The sequence below is a fragment of the Phyllobates terribilis genome, unplaced genomic scaffold, assembly GCF_046119375.1.
Source record: "Phyllobates terribilis strain yellow unplaced genomic scaffold, ASM4611937v1 Scaffold_14__1_contigs__length_39327217, whole genome shotgun sequence".
Taxonomy (NCBI): Eukaryota; Metazoa; Chordata; class Amphibia; order Anura; family Dendrobatidae; genus Phyllobates; species Phyllobates terribilis.
Window position 1 is genome coordinate 27,860,743 of NW_027362774.1, and position 17,323 is coordinate 27,878,065.

Genomic DNA, 17,323 nt, shown 5'->3' on the forward strand with positions numbered 1-17,323 from the left:
TCTTTTCCCTTTCCGAGTCATCAATTTACCAGTTGCAATTTCTGAAAGTCACTTTTTTTTTTTTGTCATGTGGTATTTGCCGACTTTCCATCAAATTCTTCAAAGCGACGGCACGTGGATCCTGGATTTGACGCAAAATCAAAAAACGTTCATATGTTTTTTTTTCTTTAACCGGTTTTTGCAACCTTTCAACACCAAAAGTTGCCAAAACTTTAAAAAGTCGCAAATTTTTCATTAAAAAAAAAAAATGCATTAAATTGAAAACTTACTCCAAAAAAAAAAACAAAAAAAAACCATACGACATCTGATAAGAGTCAAATTTTGTGAATCTGTCTAAAACGGACCTGAAAAAAATGGCGCAAAAAAATAAAATAAAGAAAATTACTTAAGAAAAGAGGAGAAATATAGGAATAAAAAATGAATAAATAAAATACAGACGAAAACATTTTTTTTTTATTGAAATGATATAAAAGATACAAAATATTTCCTTCTAATTAGAACATAATTTATCTGCAGCAAAAATATTTCCAATTAAAAAAAAAAAAAAAAAAAATAAGGCTTATAAAATTATATATAAAGGGATACATTATGGGATGTCTTGCCATTGATTTAATTAAGTACACCCCTGAGATGTGAAGCAATGAGCGCTGACGTGTGGGTGGAGCGGACCTCCTCTTTCATGGTCTTGCAATGCTCCTCGTCCCTTACTAATGTACCTGAGAAGACGATCCTTAGTATACCCCACCCAGACCTTGTCTTATTTTAACCATTTCTCCACGCAGGAATGTTACCCTGCAAGAATGTGACATCTTCACAACCTGACGGAAAGTACGAGGTGTTGTAATAATATTTCCATTAGAAATAATTAATCTTGAACTGAATGTTAAGAATGTAACAAAGGCTTCCAGTAAATGTCTCAGAGATGGCCCCCGGATGGATTGCAGAAAAATCATCAATCAAATCACATCGGACCCCAAATTCTCCCATGTCACACCCCCAGAGCTACAGAGGTCACTCCATTCGGTAATCTGTTGCCCTGAGAATCGGCTCCTTTCTATGTGAATCCGCAGCTCTTCCTTTGATTAGCCGGCCTGGTGCGATCATCGCGGTGGTCTGAGGCCGGCTAATCAAATGAAGAGCTGCAGATCCTTTTAGCGGTTATCCGGCCAAGAGCACCAGATCGGGAACGCGCATATTTCGCCATCTTATGACGTATCAGCTTGTTATTCCCGTCTGTATATTGCTAGGACAGACCTTCGCCGTATTCTCAGCATCCTTGGGGGTCCATCGATCAGCGATGGTCTAATATTGCGCCCCTTTCTAAATTGTCCCTGCACATCAAAGCCCCCCACTGCATCCATAGTGACCTGCTATAACCCCTTTATTCGCCCAGACCCCATAATAATATAGTCGTGGCTTATCCTTCAATTTCTAAAAAATATTATAATATATATATATATATAGTTTTTTAATAATCATGGTATTATATATTTTTTATTTTCTATATATTTTCTATTATATATATATTATATATATGTATATTTAATAATATACAATTATATGATTATTAAATATACACATATATATAAAATATATAATTTAATAATCATAATTTTTATTATATAATTGATTATGATATATATCCATATTATATCATTTATATTATATAATATATATTTATATTATATAGATTTATATTTTATAAGTAATTATATTATAATTTATTATATATTATAAAATATAAATATTATTGTAATACGTATATATTAAATAATAATGTGATTATTTAAAAAAAATTATATGTATATATACACATACATACACACTTTTTAGGGGTATTCCAGAAAACCCATGTAAGACCCAATAAAATCAATGTGTCATAATTCCCAAAAAATGTGATAGTAAGTCTGAATAATTTAATATAAAGTCAATTAATTGGGGTATTTAAAAAAAAAAAAAATCTTGGAAAAATCCCAGAGGTTATTGCATTATGGGAACGGGTGTAAGTGCAGTGAGAATCCAGCGGTGGCGCCGTCAGCTCTGGTGCGCTTTGCATGACGCCGGCCGGGACGCCGGGACCGTAGTGAACACTTGGTTCTGAAAGATAAAAATTTTCACTCTCTCGAAAACCCAGAGGAAGATGAGGAGGACGCTGACATACTGGATCCAGGCGTACTTGATCATCTCCCAGAAGCCGGGCTCATATGTGCTGCAGACGGTTAAGGACAAGACGCAAAGATGGCAGGAAATGGAAGAAGCCGGCGAGGAAATGAGCGCGGAAATATCAGAGGTCGGCATCTGTTTCATCTAACATTTGGTGAACAGAAGCAGAAGATGGAGCAGGGAGAAGGGACCTGCTGTATACGGGGCAGGAGACACAAAGCCACAATATAGATTTATTATCACTGACTTTCCTATCCGGGATACGGCTGTTATAACCCGTTATTGGCCAGACTCTCTGGGAAGAGAAGTTACACCGACCAGTAAGAGGTTTTCCATGACAGCATGTGTCCGGAGTGAACTAGGTTCCCCCAATATCACCTTCCATCTGCTGCAAGATCCCTGGACCTTAAAGTAGTGCTCTCCCATCTCCTCCTTACTGATGTAAGATGTAACCCCTCTATATACAGATATAGTAACAATAGACGATGTCACAGCTCACCTCCTCCTCCTCCTCTTGTACAATGACTAATAACACCTCTATATACAGAAGATAACACAGGATCCACCATCACTATAGGTGATGTCACAGCTCACCTCCTCCCCCTCCTGTACAATGACTGATAACACCTCTATATATAGTAGATAACACAGGATCCACCATTCACAATAGGTGATGTCACAGCTCACCTCCTCCTCCTGTACAATGACTGATAACACCTCTATATACAGTAGATAACACAGGATCCACCATTCACAATAGGTGATGTCACAGCTCACCTCCTCCCTCTCCTGTACAATGACTGATAACACCTCTGTATACAGTAGATAACAAAGGATCCACCATTAACAATAGATGATGTACAGGAGGAGGAGGAGAAGGTGAGCTGTGACATCACCTATTGTTAATGGTGGATCCTGTGTTATCTACTGTATATAGAGGTGTTATCAGTCATTGTACAGGAGGAGGAGAAGGTGAGCTGTGACAATGACTGATAACACAGGATCCATCATTAACAATAGGTGATGTCACAGCTCACCTCCTCCTCCTCCTGTACAATGACTGATAACACCTCTATATACAGTAGATGACACAGGATCCTTATACCATAAAAGTGAAAGCTTCTGTCTGACATACTGACGATCTTCTTGCAGATTTTCTTGTTCCGCAGAGATATTATCAGTGACTGATGACATTTCACAAAAAGAGAGGAACATTTCGCTGTGACGGGGCCTGATCCTGTGATGGTGACAGTCTGTCTGTGTATATATACACAGATCTCTTAGACCTGTAGAGGCAGGTGTACTTTTTAAAAAAATCCATGCCAAAATAGTGGTATGATCCTGAAATTAAAAATGAGAATTTTAGAACTTGAAATGTTCTTAAAGTTAGTTGGGGAAACTTTTTTTTTTTTTTTTTTAGGGCTATTCTGATGTGGATTTTCAAAGTAAATGTATCAGCCTCATTAGGTCCAAGTGATCTATTTAGTAATGAATGCAGTTTAAGATCCACTCTAAGATGTAAAAGCTACCTACACAGCGGACGGCACCTTCACCTCTTATGTGATCATTACTGCGCTAGGGAAGTTTTTAAAGGGGAAGTACAGTTATTGGACCCAACAGCAAAAGATTTTTCCAAGAAAAAAAAAGGATATGAAATAGTCTCCATGGGGTAACGGATGACGCCACTTATCACGAATGGGTCAAAACTGCCTCTTCCCGGGAGCCATATTGGATTGGGAATGTTCAAGACGGTTGTCACTGCAATCACACAAGACACATACTAATATAAATGGATGGATGGGAGGGAAGAAGAGAGTGAACAACGGCAGGAGATAATCACAGGAATAAATGATAATCCCGAGAACTGGAGGAAGGTGGGAGATTCTGCAGAACCTGTATTCACATCATCCTATGGGAGGCTTCATGGTGACGGGCGAACAGATCGTTACAGAAATCATCACCAGGACAGGCGGGCGAGCGTCAAGGGATAATCACCCTAGAAGTTTCGAAATACTCCATCATGCAATGTTTATGCTATGTGTGTCTATATGTGGCCACCTGGTGGTTGCAGCGTGAATTGCAGGCGGAGTGTAAAGTTCTCAGCGCTATTTTAACCCCTTAAGCCCCGGAGCAGTTTCCGTTTTTGCATTTTCGTTTTTGCTCCCCTTGTTCCCAGAGCCATAGTGTTTTTATTTTTTGGTCAATATGGCCGTGTGAGGGCTTATTTTTTGCGGGACGAGTTGTACTTTTCAACGCCATTACTAGTTTTACCATATCGTGCACGGGAAAAAAATTCCAAGTGCGGTAAAATTGCAAAAAAAGTGCAATACCACAGTTGTTTTTTATTTATTTTTTTTACCACGTTCACTGAATGCTAAACCTGACCTGCCCTTCTTATTCTACAGGTCATTACGAGTTCGTAGACACCAAACATGTACAGGTTCTTTTATCTTTAAGTGGTGAAAAAAAATTCCAAAATTTGGTAAAAAAAAATAAATAAAAAAATAGCGCCATTTTCTAAGACCCGTAGTGTCTCCATTTTTTCGTGATCTGGGGCTGGTTGATGGCTTATTTTTTGCGCACCGGGCTGACCTTTTTATTGATAACATTTGGGGTAGATCCGATGTTTTGATCGCCCGTTATTGCATTTTATTGCAATTTTGCGGCGACCAAAAAACGTAATACTGGCGTTTAGAATTTTTTTCTCGCTACGCCGTTTACCGATCGGATTAATTCTTTTTTTATATTGATAGATCGGGCGATTCCGAACGCGGCGATACCAAATATGTGTATGTGGGGTTTATTTTTTATTATTTTATTTTGAATGGGGCGAAAGGGGGGTGATTTAAACTTTTATATTTTTTTATTTTTTTTAAAAACTTTTTTTTTTTTCACTTACTGCATGCTTCTATAGTCTCCATAGGAGACTAGAAGCAGCAACTATCCGATCGCCTCTGCTACATACAGGGGACGAGCAGGTCCCCTGCATGCAGCAGAAATGGTCCTGTGCTATGAGCGCCGACCACTAGGTGGCGCTCATAGCGACAAGATCATGACAACCACAGGCGTCTGCTGCAGACCCTGGGTTGTCATGCCCACCCATCGGCGACCTGCGATCACGTGACGGGGTCGCCGGTGGGCGGGGCTTATGACGCGCTACCCGGAAGCGCGCGTTAAATGTTGCTGTCAGAGATTAACAGCGGCATTTAACATGTTAACAGCCGCGGGTGGATCGTGATTCCACCCGCGGCTGTTGCGGGCACATGTCAGCTGTAAGAATCAGCTGACATGTGCTCCGTTCAGTGAGGGCTCAGCGCAGCAGCCCTCACTGAACGGAGGGTACGCAAATGTGCGTACTAATACGTCCCCGGTATTTAAGGGGTTAAAATTGAGTCTATTTTAGTGGTATTATAGGATTTATGTATTTTATAATTCATATAGGTCATATTAGTGTTAAGTGATAAAATTGTTGAGACAGTGAAAGGCTTAAAATTGTACCCCCAGCTCAAAGCGATGATATATCAATAGGACATGCCATCACCTTACAAATGGTGACGGTCCAACCTTCATTAAAGCTGTGCTGTGGTTCCCCTGAATTGATGTACCGACGGTGGTTCGGGTGCTGCGCTCCATGTACCAACGGTGGTTCGGGTGCTGCGCTCCATGTACCGACGGTGGTTCGGGTGCTGCGCTCCATGTACCGACGGTGGTTCGGGTGCTGCGCTCCATGTACCGACGGTGGTTCGGGTGCTGCGCTCCATGTACTGACGGTGGTTTGGGTGCTGCGCTCCATGTACCGACGGTGGTTCGGGTGCTGCGCTCCATGTCCCGACGGTGGTTCGGGTGCTGCGCTCCATGTCCTGACGGTGGTTCGGGTGCTGCGCTCCATGTACTGACGGTGGTTCGGGTGCTGCGCTCCATGTACTGACGGTGGTTCGGGTGCTGCGCTCCATGTACTGACGGTGGTTCGGGTGCTGCGCTCCATGTACTGACGGTGGTTCGGGTGCTGCGCTCCATGTACTGACGGTGGTTCGGGTGCTGCGCTCCATGTACTGACGGTGGTTCGGGTGCTGCGCTCCATGTCCTGACGGTAGTTCGGGTGCTGCGCGTCATGTACAGACGGTGGTTTCACTTTTTACTGTATTTAATTGTCCCCTTAGGAGTCTTGAAGCTGTGATCGTTTGATTGTCTGTGCTATTCATAGTAGGGCTTCAGCACTGCTATGTATCGCAAAAACTCAAAATTATGTTCTCCTTTGAGGCAGTGTTCACAGTTGATTCACCATGACAGGCATGGGGGTCTTCTGCAGATCCCCGGCTGTCATCACAACCCATCGGCGCCCCCAGATCACGTGACAGTTGCGCCGATGGGCGGTATTTGTGACGTGCTTCCAGACGGCACGTGTTAAATCCCGCTGTCAGAGATTGACAGCGGGATTTAACCGTTTAACAGCCGCAGACGGAGCTGCAGTATTTTGGATGTTTTCCTATCCGTAGGAGGTGCTGCTGATGATGGAGGTCCCTGACGTTTGGACTCTCGGAGCAGTCAATCAATGAAATCGACGGTACAATTCTCACCGCACAAATCAGAAAATAATAATGCTGCAAAATCAGAAGAAAGTTCAGCGTCTTGCACTCACCGTTCCTCTCCTGATAAGCGGACAGGATGTTGATCAGATCGTAAGAACTTGCGAATGGGCTCGTTCCATTGATAACAGAAACCTGCCACGTGGAATCAGAAAAAAAAACAACCAACCATCGTTACTATTCCTGCTCTGTAATCCCCACATCTGGCCCCCAATCCGCCTCATTTCCATATGTCCAAAACAGACACAGCTCCGCTACGTCCCCCGACTGTAGTGTCTTACGTTGTAGGTGGTGTCCAGGCCCTGGTGTCTCAGAGGTCGTCTCTGCTGAAGCCTCAGGTCTCCATTGATGTAAAGCTTGGCTCCGGGAACAGGAGACGTATACTGGACGAACGCCATGCTCTGCATAGCAAATGTGGACATCCTCTGCAGGAATCGCCAAATACAGAAATATATTACATCCCCCATCATCTCATGAAAGTGACCAGAAAATATACTTACAGTATTGACTATAACTCTTCTCCCGTTTTATGTATACAGCTCTCCTACAGACCAATGTGTCTGCATGGTTACAGACGGACAAGCCAAGCCCGTGTGGGAGCTAAACTGGCATTAATTCATTCCTCTTCTCACTGATCTACTGATGACTGCACCGTCAGACTACAAATAGGGCTTGTTTGTAGTCTGTCACCATGGAGACGCATAGAGGTGTTGGGAAAAAAAAAGGTGAGAGAAAAGCGTCTTGCTAGAGACAGGTAAAATTAGAATTATTTAATGTCCCTTACAAGATCTAGATCCCAAAGCATTATAAACGCAATATGAATAAAAATAAAATACTTCTACTCACCTCACAGCCCATCTCTCTAACTCATACATGAAAGACTGTGGCCCACAAGGTGGTTGGTTATATTTGGCCCGCGAAACCAGAACCCTGCCACCCCTATGTGGGCCCACTATACTGTGTTGAGGACTATGTGGGGCCCATTACACTGTATGGAGGACTATGTGGGACCATTATACTGTATGGAGGACTATGTGGGCCCACTATACTGTATGGAGGACTATGTGGGGCCCATTATACTGTATGGAGGACTATGTGGGGCCCATTATACTGTATGGAGGACTATGTGGGGCCCACTATACTGTAAGGAGGACTATGTGGGCCCACTATACTGTATGGAGGACTATGTGGGGCCCATTACACTGTATGGAGGACTATGTGGGGCCATTATACTGTATGGAGGACTATGTGAGGCCATTATACTGTATGGAGGACTATGTGGGCCCATTATACTGTATGGAGGACTATGTGGGCCCATTATACTGTATGGAGGACTATGTGGGGCCCACTATACTGTATGGAGGACTATGTGAGGCCATTATACTGTATGGAGGACTATGTGGGCCCATTATACTGTATGGAGGACTATGTGGGCCCATTATACTGTATGGAGGACTATGTGGGCCCATTATACTGTATGGAGGACTATGTGGGGCCCACTATACTGTATGGAGGACTATGTGAGGCCATTATACTGTATGGAGGACTATGTGGGCCCATTATACTGTATGGAGGACTATGTGGGCCCATTATACTGTATGGAGGACTATGTGGGCCCACTATACTGTATGGAGGACTATGTGGGGCCCATTATACTGTATGGAGGACTATGTGGGGCCCATTATACTGTATGGAGGACTATGTGGGGCCCACTATACTGTAAGGAGGACTATGTGGGCCCACTATACTGTATGGAGGACTATGTGGGGCCCATTACACTGTATGGAGGACTATGTGGGGCCATTATACTGTATGGAGGACTATGTGAGGCCATTATACTGTATGGAGGACTATGTGGGCCCATTATACTGTATGGAGGACTATGTGGGCCCATTATACTGTATGGAGGACTATGTGGGGCCCACTATACTGTATGGAGGACTATGTGAGGCCATTATACTGTATGGAGGACTATGTGGGCCCATTATACTGTATGGAGGACTATGTGGGCCCATTATACTGTATGGAGGACTATGTGGGCCCATTATACTGTATGGAGGACTATGTGGGGCCCACTATACTGTATGGAGGACTATGTGAGGCCATTATACTGTATGGAGGACTATGTGGGCCCATTATACTGTATGGAGGACTATGTGGGCCCATTATACTGTATGGAGGACTATGTGGGGCCCACTATACTGTATGGAGGACTATGTGAGGCCATTATACTGTATGGAGGACTATGTGGGCCCATTATACTGTATGGAAGACTATGTGGGGCCCATTACACTGTATGGAGGACTATGTGGGGCCCATTATTCTGTATGGAGGACTATGTGGGGCCCATTATTCTGTATGGAGGACTATGTGGGGCCCACTATACTGTATGGAGGACTATGTGGGGCCCATTATACTGTATGGAGGACTATGTGGGCCCATTATTCTGTATGGAGGACTATGTGGGCCCATTATTCTGCATGGAGGACTATGTGGGGCCCATTATTCTGCATGGAGGACTATGTGGGGCCCATTATTCTGTATGGAGGACTATGTGGGGCCCATTATACTGTATGGAGGACTATGTGGGGCCCATTATACTGTATAGAGGACTATGTGGGCCCATTATTCTGTATAGAGGACTATGTGGGCCCATTATTCTGTATGGAGGACTATGTGGGGCCCATTATACTGTATAGAGGACTATGTGGGCCCATTATTCTGTATGCAGGACTATGTGGGGCCCATTATACTGTATGCAGGACTATGTGGGGCCCATTATACTGTATGCAGGACTATGTGGGGCCATTATTCTGTATGGAGGACTATGTGGGGCCATTATTCTGTATGGAGGACTATGTGGGGCCATTATACTGTATGGAGGACTATGTGGGGCCATTATACTGTATGGAGGACTATGTGGAGCCCATTATACTGTAGGGAGGACTATGTGGGGCCCATTATTCTCTATGCAGGACTATGGTGGGGCCATTATTCTGTACGGAGGACTATGTGGGGCCATTATTCTGTATAGAACACTTTGTGGGGCCCATTATACTGTATGGAGGACTATGTGGGGCCATTATTCTGTATGGAGGACTTTGTGGGGCCCATTATACTGTATGGAGGACTATGTGGGGCCCATTATTCTGTATGGAGGACTATGTGGGGCCCATTATTCTGTATGGAGGACTATGTGGGGCCCATTATTCTGTATGGAGGACTATGTGGGGCCCATTACTCTGTATGGAGGACTATGTGGGGCCCATTAATCTGTATGGAGGACTATGTGGGGCCCATTATACTGTATGGAGGACTATGTGGGGCCCATTATTCTGTATGGAGGACTATGTGGCGCCCATTATTCTGTATGGAGGACTATGTGGGGCCCATTATTCTGTATAGAGGACTATGTGGGGCCCATTATTCTGTATAGAGGACTATGTGGGCCCATTATTCCGTATGGAGGACTATGTGGGCCCATTATTCCGTATGGAGGACTATGTGGGGCCCATTATACTGTATAGAGGACTATGTGGGCCCATTATTCTGTATGCAGGACTATGTGGGGCCATTATTCTGTATGGAGGACTATGTGGGGCCATTATTCTGTATAGAGGACTATGTGGGGCCATTATTCTGTATAGAGGACTATGTGGGGCCATTATTCTGTATGGAGGACTTTGTGGGGCCAATTATACAGTATGGAGGACTATGTGGGGCCATTATTCTGTATGGAGGACTATGTGGGGCCATTATTCTGTATGGAGGACTTTGTGGGGCCAATTATACAGTATGGAGGACTATGTGGGGCCATTATTCTGTATGGAGGACTATGTGGGGCCATTATACTGTATGGAGGACTATGTGGGGCCATTATACTGTATGGAGGACTTTGTGGGGCCCATTATTCTGTATACTGGTTGGCCTGCGATTTTGTCCAAATTTTTCATTTTGGCCCTATGTGGGTTGGCGTTTGACATCCCTGATCTAGCCCCTCCGCTCCTCTCCGCCACCTGTCCAGTCTATAGACTGCTGCCGCTCGTGTCACTCAAGGACAAGACTTCAGATCTGATGAGATTCCGGAAGGTTCTGGGAAAGACAAATATACTGTATACTAGCTATGAACCCGTTCTACGCCCGGGTGGCGAGCATTTTTTATTGGTATATGGTCTCCCATGCTGGTATTTGTGCTGCCCAATCCTGTTCCTCCATCCTGTTATGTGCTGCCCTCATCCCTATCCTGGTATGCATGGCACCCAACCTCTCATCCTGGTATGCATGGCCCCCTCAACCCTATCCTTGTATGCATAGCACCACATATTCCTATTCTGGTATGCATGGTACCCCTCATCCCTATTCTGGTATGCATGGTACCCCTCATCCCTATTCTGGTATACATGGTACCCCTCATCCTGGTATGCATGGCACCCCATCCATCATCCTGGTATGCATAGCACCCCTCGTTCCCCAATCCTGGTATGCGTGGCACCCCTCGTCCCCCAATCCTGGTACGCGGGCCCCCCTCACCCCCCAATCCTGGTATGCGTGGCCCCCCTCATCCCCCAATCCTGGTACGCATGCCCCCCCCCTCATCCCCCAATCCTGGTACGTGTGGCCCCCCCCCTCCTCATCCCCCAATCCTGGTACGTGTGGCCCCCCCCTCCTCATCCCCCAATCCTGGTACGTGTGGCCCCCCCCTCCTCATCCCCCAATCCTGGTACGTGTGGCCCCCCCCCTCCTCATCCCCCAATCCTGGTACGTGTGGCCCCCCCCCTCCTCATCCCCCAATCCTGGTACGCGTGGACCCCCCCCTCCTCATCCCCCAATCCTGGTATGCGTTGCCTCCTCACTCCCCCAGTCCTGGTATGCGTGGCCCCCTCACTCCCCCAGTCCTGGTATGCGTGGCCCCCTCACTCCCCCAATCCTGGTATGTATGGCACCCCTCATCCCTTTCACGCTGCACACATACAAAAAAATAAACACTTATACTCATCTTTCTTCCCTGTGCTCCAGCGCTGCTGTGTCCTGCTCAGCCGGAGGCCAGAGGAGGAGTGTGGCACCGGAGTACGCGCATGTCCATACCGCGCTGTCCGGCACCATTTTGCTGAAGACACACTGCAAATGTGTCTTCAGTAAAATGGCGCTGGATAGCGATATGCGCCGACTCCAACGCCTTCACTCCTGCTCCGGTCTCCGGCGAGAAGAGAGGCGCCGCGGCAACGCTCCTCCCGGTCAGTTAAGTATGTAAGTATGGCGCCGGAGATCGCGGTATGTGTTCAGTGTCTACACATATAGCGATCTCCGGCGCCATACACTCCTCTCACCAATAATGGCTGTAAGGTGCTTCTGTCTGGAGCCAGACTGCGCGTTGCGCAAGCACAGTCTATAGAGGCTTCAGACAGAGGGACGCTTGTAGCGTTATATTATAGATATGGTCCCCATCCTGGTATGTGCTGCTGCCTTCTTGCGCCCCCATCCTGTCATGTGCTGCTCCCATCCTGCGCCCCAGTGCCAGGATTACTCCGCTGACTATTCTATATGTAATATGTATATATAGTGTCCTCTTCAGATATACTTATATAGATATATGTGTAAGAGACATATGTGTAGGCGTATGTTATGTTTATTTAAATAATCAATGATGTCATGAGAGGGCGGGGAGGACTGTGGCACCTGCGCAGTCTGCTCTTTCCGGCGCCATTTTGTTGAAGACACCACACTGCAAGTGTGTCTTCAATGTGTCTATTGAAGACACACTTGCAATGTCTTCAATAAAATGGCGTCGGAAGAGCGCTATGCGCATGCGCCGATTCCGACGGTGCATTCATCTCCCGGCCCGAAGACACAGCGCGGTCTCCTGGATAGGTGAGTTGCTAGGGGGGGGGGGGGGGGGCAGAGATCGCGGTAAGCGTTCAATGCTTACGTATACCGCGATCTCCTGGGCCACAATCCTTATCCTAAACTCTTCGTTTAGGATGTGGTTGCGTCCCTCTGTGGGGTCCAGAATGAGCAGGCACGTCGCGCTTGCGCAGTCTATAGAGGCTTCAGACACAGGGATGCTTGTACGATTATATTATAGATGGCATCATGATGTGCGCCATAACCTCGCATGGGCCTGCGCAAGACCCTCCCAGGTCTGTTCAAACCCAGAATGCCCGACCCGAAGCTATTCAACCCGAGCAGGAGTGATCTGGAGATGTCATGAGGACCGGACGGGTGATGGTGATGAGCAGAGGGGCTGGAGAGGTACAACACATGTGCATTTTGGATTTTTCCAGAATTCAATTCCATTCGAATGTATTTGCGCATATCTAGTCCTTATACTTCTACACGCCCGGCACTTACATAGAGCTGGTAGGAGAAGGTCAGGATAAGCTGGACCCCGTAGACGTCCTCCACTGGTAACAACGGCAGCTCCAAACTGAAGTTCAGCTGCTCCATCTTCCCATCTTGGTTTTTATCCTCCTCTCGAACCTACGAGATGTAAGTGACGTCACATCACTGTGTGAACAGTTCTGCTGGACAAGTACATGTAGATGTGTGCTACGTACCGACACTTGGGGTATCCGCAGCCTGTCCCCCACTAGGTTGTTGAATCCTTGAAATGTGCTCCAAGCCACGTACCCCCCACTGCTACTGGTGATGGCGATGAGTAAGGCCTCATAGCGGAAGCGGACGTTGGGCTGTTCCTCGTACGTGCTCTGCTTCAACCAGAACCCTGCAAGAAACCGAGGAACGGATTCACAACGCTGAAACCTGCTGAGCGCAGGGATGGGGGGCCGGGGGTCTCACCCTGGCTGCGGTAGGCCACTAACAGTGGAGGGATGTAGGTCAGCGGCAGCACCACCAGGAGGAAGAGCGTGGCTCTGGAGCACACACTACTTCTGTATCTGACAAGTAGCGGGTGAGAGTAGACTTCGTAGATCGCCATGGTGGAGATGTCGGGGGTCCGCACCTCATCAGGGTTTATTCTTTAGTGTCTGGACCCTCTTCATGTGTTTTGCATAGATCCCCCTGTATAAAAATCTGATTAGAAATAGGGCAATGAGGATAGTCGCCCCCACAACTACAGCATATGGGGGTCTCATACTGAACTGGGCACCGACCTCTGTATAACAACCTCCTAATCTCGTACCTCATCATGTGCACGTCTACTCTCCATATACACAGGAGGGGGTATGGAAATACCTGTATATACTCCCCTACACCACTATATACCTCTACTCCTCCTCCCCTGTCCCTCTATATACCCCCTCCTCCCCCCATGTCCCTCTATATACCCCCCTCCTCCCCCACGTCCCTCTATATACCCCCCTCCTCCCCCACGTCCCTCTATATACCCCCCTCCTCCCCCACGTCCCTCTATATACCCCCCTCCTCCCTTCCAGTACCTCTATATACCCCCTCCTCCTACCCTGTCCCACTATATACCACCTCCTCCCTTCCTGTCCCTCTATATACCCCTCCTCCTCCCCTGTCCCTCTATATACCCCTCCTCCTCCCCTGTCCCTCTATATACCCCCTCCTCCCTTCCTGTCCCTCTATATACCCCCTCCTCCCCCGTCCCTCTATATACCCCCTCCTGTCCCTCTATATACCCCCTCCTGTCCCTCTATATACCCCCTCCTGTCCCTCTATATACCCCCTCCTCCCCTCCTGTCCCTCTATATACCCCCCTTCTCCCTTCCTGTACCTCTATGTACCCCCTCCTCCTCCCCTGTACCTCTATGTACCCCCTCCTCCCTTCCTGTCCCTCTATATACCCCCTCCTCCCTTCCTGTCCCTCTATATACCCCCTCCTCCCCCCGTTCCTCTATATACCCCCTCCTCCCCCCCGTCCCTCATGTACCCCCCTCCTCCCTTCCTGTCTCTCTATATACCCCCTCCTCCCCCCTATATACCCCCTCCTCCCTTCCTGTCCCTCTATATACCCCCCTCCTCCCTTCCTGTACCCCTATATACCCCCCTCCTCCCTTCCTGTACCCCTTCCTGTCCCTCTATATACCCCCTCCTCCCCCCTGTCCCTCTATATACCCCCTCCTCCCATCCTGTCCTTCTATATACCCCCTCCCCCTATATACCCCCTCCTCCCTTCCTGTCCCTCTATATACCCCCTCCTCCCATTCTGTCCTTCTATATACCCCCTCCCCCCTATATACCCCCTCCTCCCTTCCTGTCCCTCTATATACCCCCTCCTCTGTACCTCCCTCCTCCCTTCCTGTCTCTCTATATACCCCCTCCTCCCCCCCCTATATACCCTCTCCTCCCTGTCCCTCTATATACCCCCTCCTCCCTTCCTGTCCCTCTATACACCCCCCTCCTCCCTTCATGTACCCCCTCCTCCCTTCCTGTCCCTCTATATACCCCCTCCTCCCCCTGTCCCTCTATGTACCCCCCTCCTCCTCCCCCCGTGTCCCTCTATATACCCCCTCCTCCTCCCCTGTCCCTCTATACACCCCCCTCCTCCCTTCCTGTCCCTCTATATACCCCCTCCTCCCCCCCTATATACCCTCTCCTCCCTTCCTGTCCCTCTATACACCCCCCTCCTCCCTTCCTGTACCCCCCTCCTCCTCCCCTGTACCTTTATGTACCCCCTCCTCCCTTCCTGTCCCTCTATACACCCCCCTCCTCCCTTCCTGTCCCTCTATATACCCTCTCCTCCCTTCCTGTCCCGCTATACACCCCCCTCCTCCCTTCCTGTACCCCCCTCCTCCTCCCCTGTACCTCTATACACCCCCCTCCTCCCTTCCTGTCCCTCTATATACCCCCTCCTCCCCCCCTGTCCCTCTATGTACCCCCCTCCTCCTCCCCCCCTGTCCCTCTATGTACCCCCCTCCTCCTCCCCCCCTGTCCCTCTATGTACTCCCCTCCTCCTCCCCCCCTGTCCCTCTATGTACTCCCCTCCTCCTCCCCCCTGTCCCTCTATGTACTCCCCTCCTCCTCCCCCCTGTCCCTCTATGTACCCCCCTCCTCCTCCCCCCGTGTCCCTCTATATACCCCCTCCTCCTTCCCCCGTGTCCCTCTATATACCCCCTCCTCCTTCCCCCCTATATACCCCCTCCTCCCTTCCTGTCCCTCTACACACCCCCCTCCTCCCTTCCTGTCCCTCTATATACCCCCTCCCCCCCCCCCTATATACCCTCTCCTCCCTTCCTGTCCCTCTATACAACCCCCTCCTCCCTTCCTGTACCCCCCTCCTCCTCCCCTGTACATCCATATACCCCCCACCTATATCCCGGCCTCCCCGCCGTCCTCCCTTCTCCCGGGATGACCCCGGAGGGTGAGATGCGGCCCCGGATCCCGCGGTTACCACTTTATAGAAGCTCCCAAGCGCGCGCTCCCCAGACTGCGGTCTCCATAGTAACAGACGCCATCAACCGGAAACAAAGTGCAATGACAAACAGCACACCGGAAGTTGTTCCTGACCACGTGATACTGGGCAGCCGCTATACCTACATTGACTGTATAGACACAGCTCTGCGGCCTAGTTCCTCACAGCAGAGTCTGCTGGGAGTTGTAGTTCCTCAGCAGGAGAAGGAGAGCATAGACTGCAGAAAATTGCTGTTTGTGACTGTGCACTCACTGCTCATTACTGGGTGCTGCCCTCTTATTTGGGGGCAGGGACCTGCGCTCCCCACCGCCTGTCCCATGGATAAGCAATAATGGGGCTTATAAAGGGTTACGACCTTCCACCCCATTGTTGTACGGTGCTGTGGAATATGTTGGCGCTATATAATATATTGCTATATCGCCTGCTGTGTCTCATCGCACCACTTTTTGGTGTCATTTGCGTTTTATTTCTCCACCATGTGTAAGCTCTCCACTTGCCGGCGGAGAATGAGGACGTTCACTTGCCGGCAGAGAATGAGGACGTTCACTTGCCGGCGGAGAATGAGGACGTTCACTTGCCGGCGGAGAATGAGGACGTTCCTGTAAACTCCACATCTGATCTCGCGGCTGAATCTGCTCCTCTTGTATCCGATCCAATCCTCTGATACATTATAGCAAACCATCAGAACACGAAGCGATGTGTGCGCTGTGAGCACTGTCCAGACCGGGTGCAAATATAACAACGCTCGGTGGCTTAAGAGGAAATGGCGAAGAAGTAAAAATGAGATTTAAGAAAGTTGCTGAACTTTCCTGAAGGCGTCCGGTGAAAAGTGATCACTTACAGGCAGGAGAGCTGAGAACATGATCCTGTGTCCGACCTCTGGGCACCGATCAGCTTTTATCTCTGGTATGAAATGGAGCGTCAGGGGCCCCATCCACCTCCAATTATAAGGAGCTATTGGACTGCAGAGGGCCCATATACTGACCTTACACAGCGGCCTCTTCTGTCTGTCTCCACTCCTGACATAAGGGCTCAGTGGATCCAACTAGACCCAGAACAATCCTATCAGACACTGTAATGGTACGTGCCCACCATCCGTAATGGCAGCGTTTTGGACACAGCTCACCTGCACTGCGTTCCACATTACAAGCACAACGGATGGCTTTACAGAAATCCCATGGCCTCTGTGCTTCTGTTTGACGCGGTGTAAACTCACCGGCAGTGCGGCTTTACGAGCCGC

General features: G+C 48.2%; 1 protein-coding gene across 3 annotated transcripts; it reads right to left on the reverse strand.

Annotated features, from left to right (window-relative positions):
• Window positions 1–1,451: 1,451 nt before the first annotated feature.
• TMEM231 (transmembrane protein 231) lies at window positions 1,452–16,188 on the reverse strand. 3 transcript variants are annotated; one of them, XM_073659792.1, is made up of 8 exons: window positions 16,063–16,188; window positions 13,545–13,778; window positions 13,304–13,470; window positions 13,098–13,226; window positions 7,031–7,174; window positions 6,803–6,884; window positions 3,812–3,921; window positions 1,452–2,202 (listed from the first exon to the last, which is right to left on the reverse strand). In XM_073659792.1, the coding sequence occupies exons 2-8, from the start codon at window positions 13,681–13,683 to the stop codon at window positions 2,035–2,037; spliced, it is 939 nt and encodes a 312-aa protein (XP_073515893.1). In that variant the 5' UTR covers window positions 13,684–13,778; window positions 16,063–16,188; the 3' UTR covers window positions 1,452–2,034. The 3 variants fall into 3 exon arrangements, with proteins under 3 accessions (XP_073515893.1, XP_073515892.1, XP_073515894.1); XM_073659791.1 differs by having other exon boundaries at window positions 13,545–13,766; window positions 16,063–16,175; XM_073659793.1 differs by having other exon boundaries at window positions 13,545–13,766; window positions 15,981–16,110.
• Window positions 16,189–17,323: the final 1,135 nt, after the last annotated feature.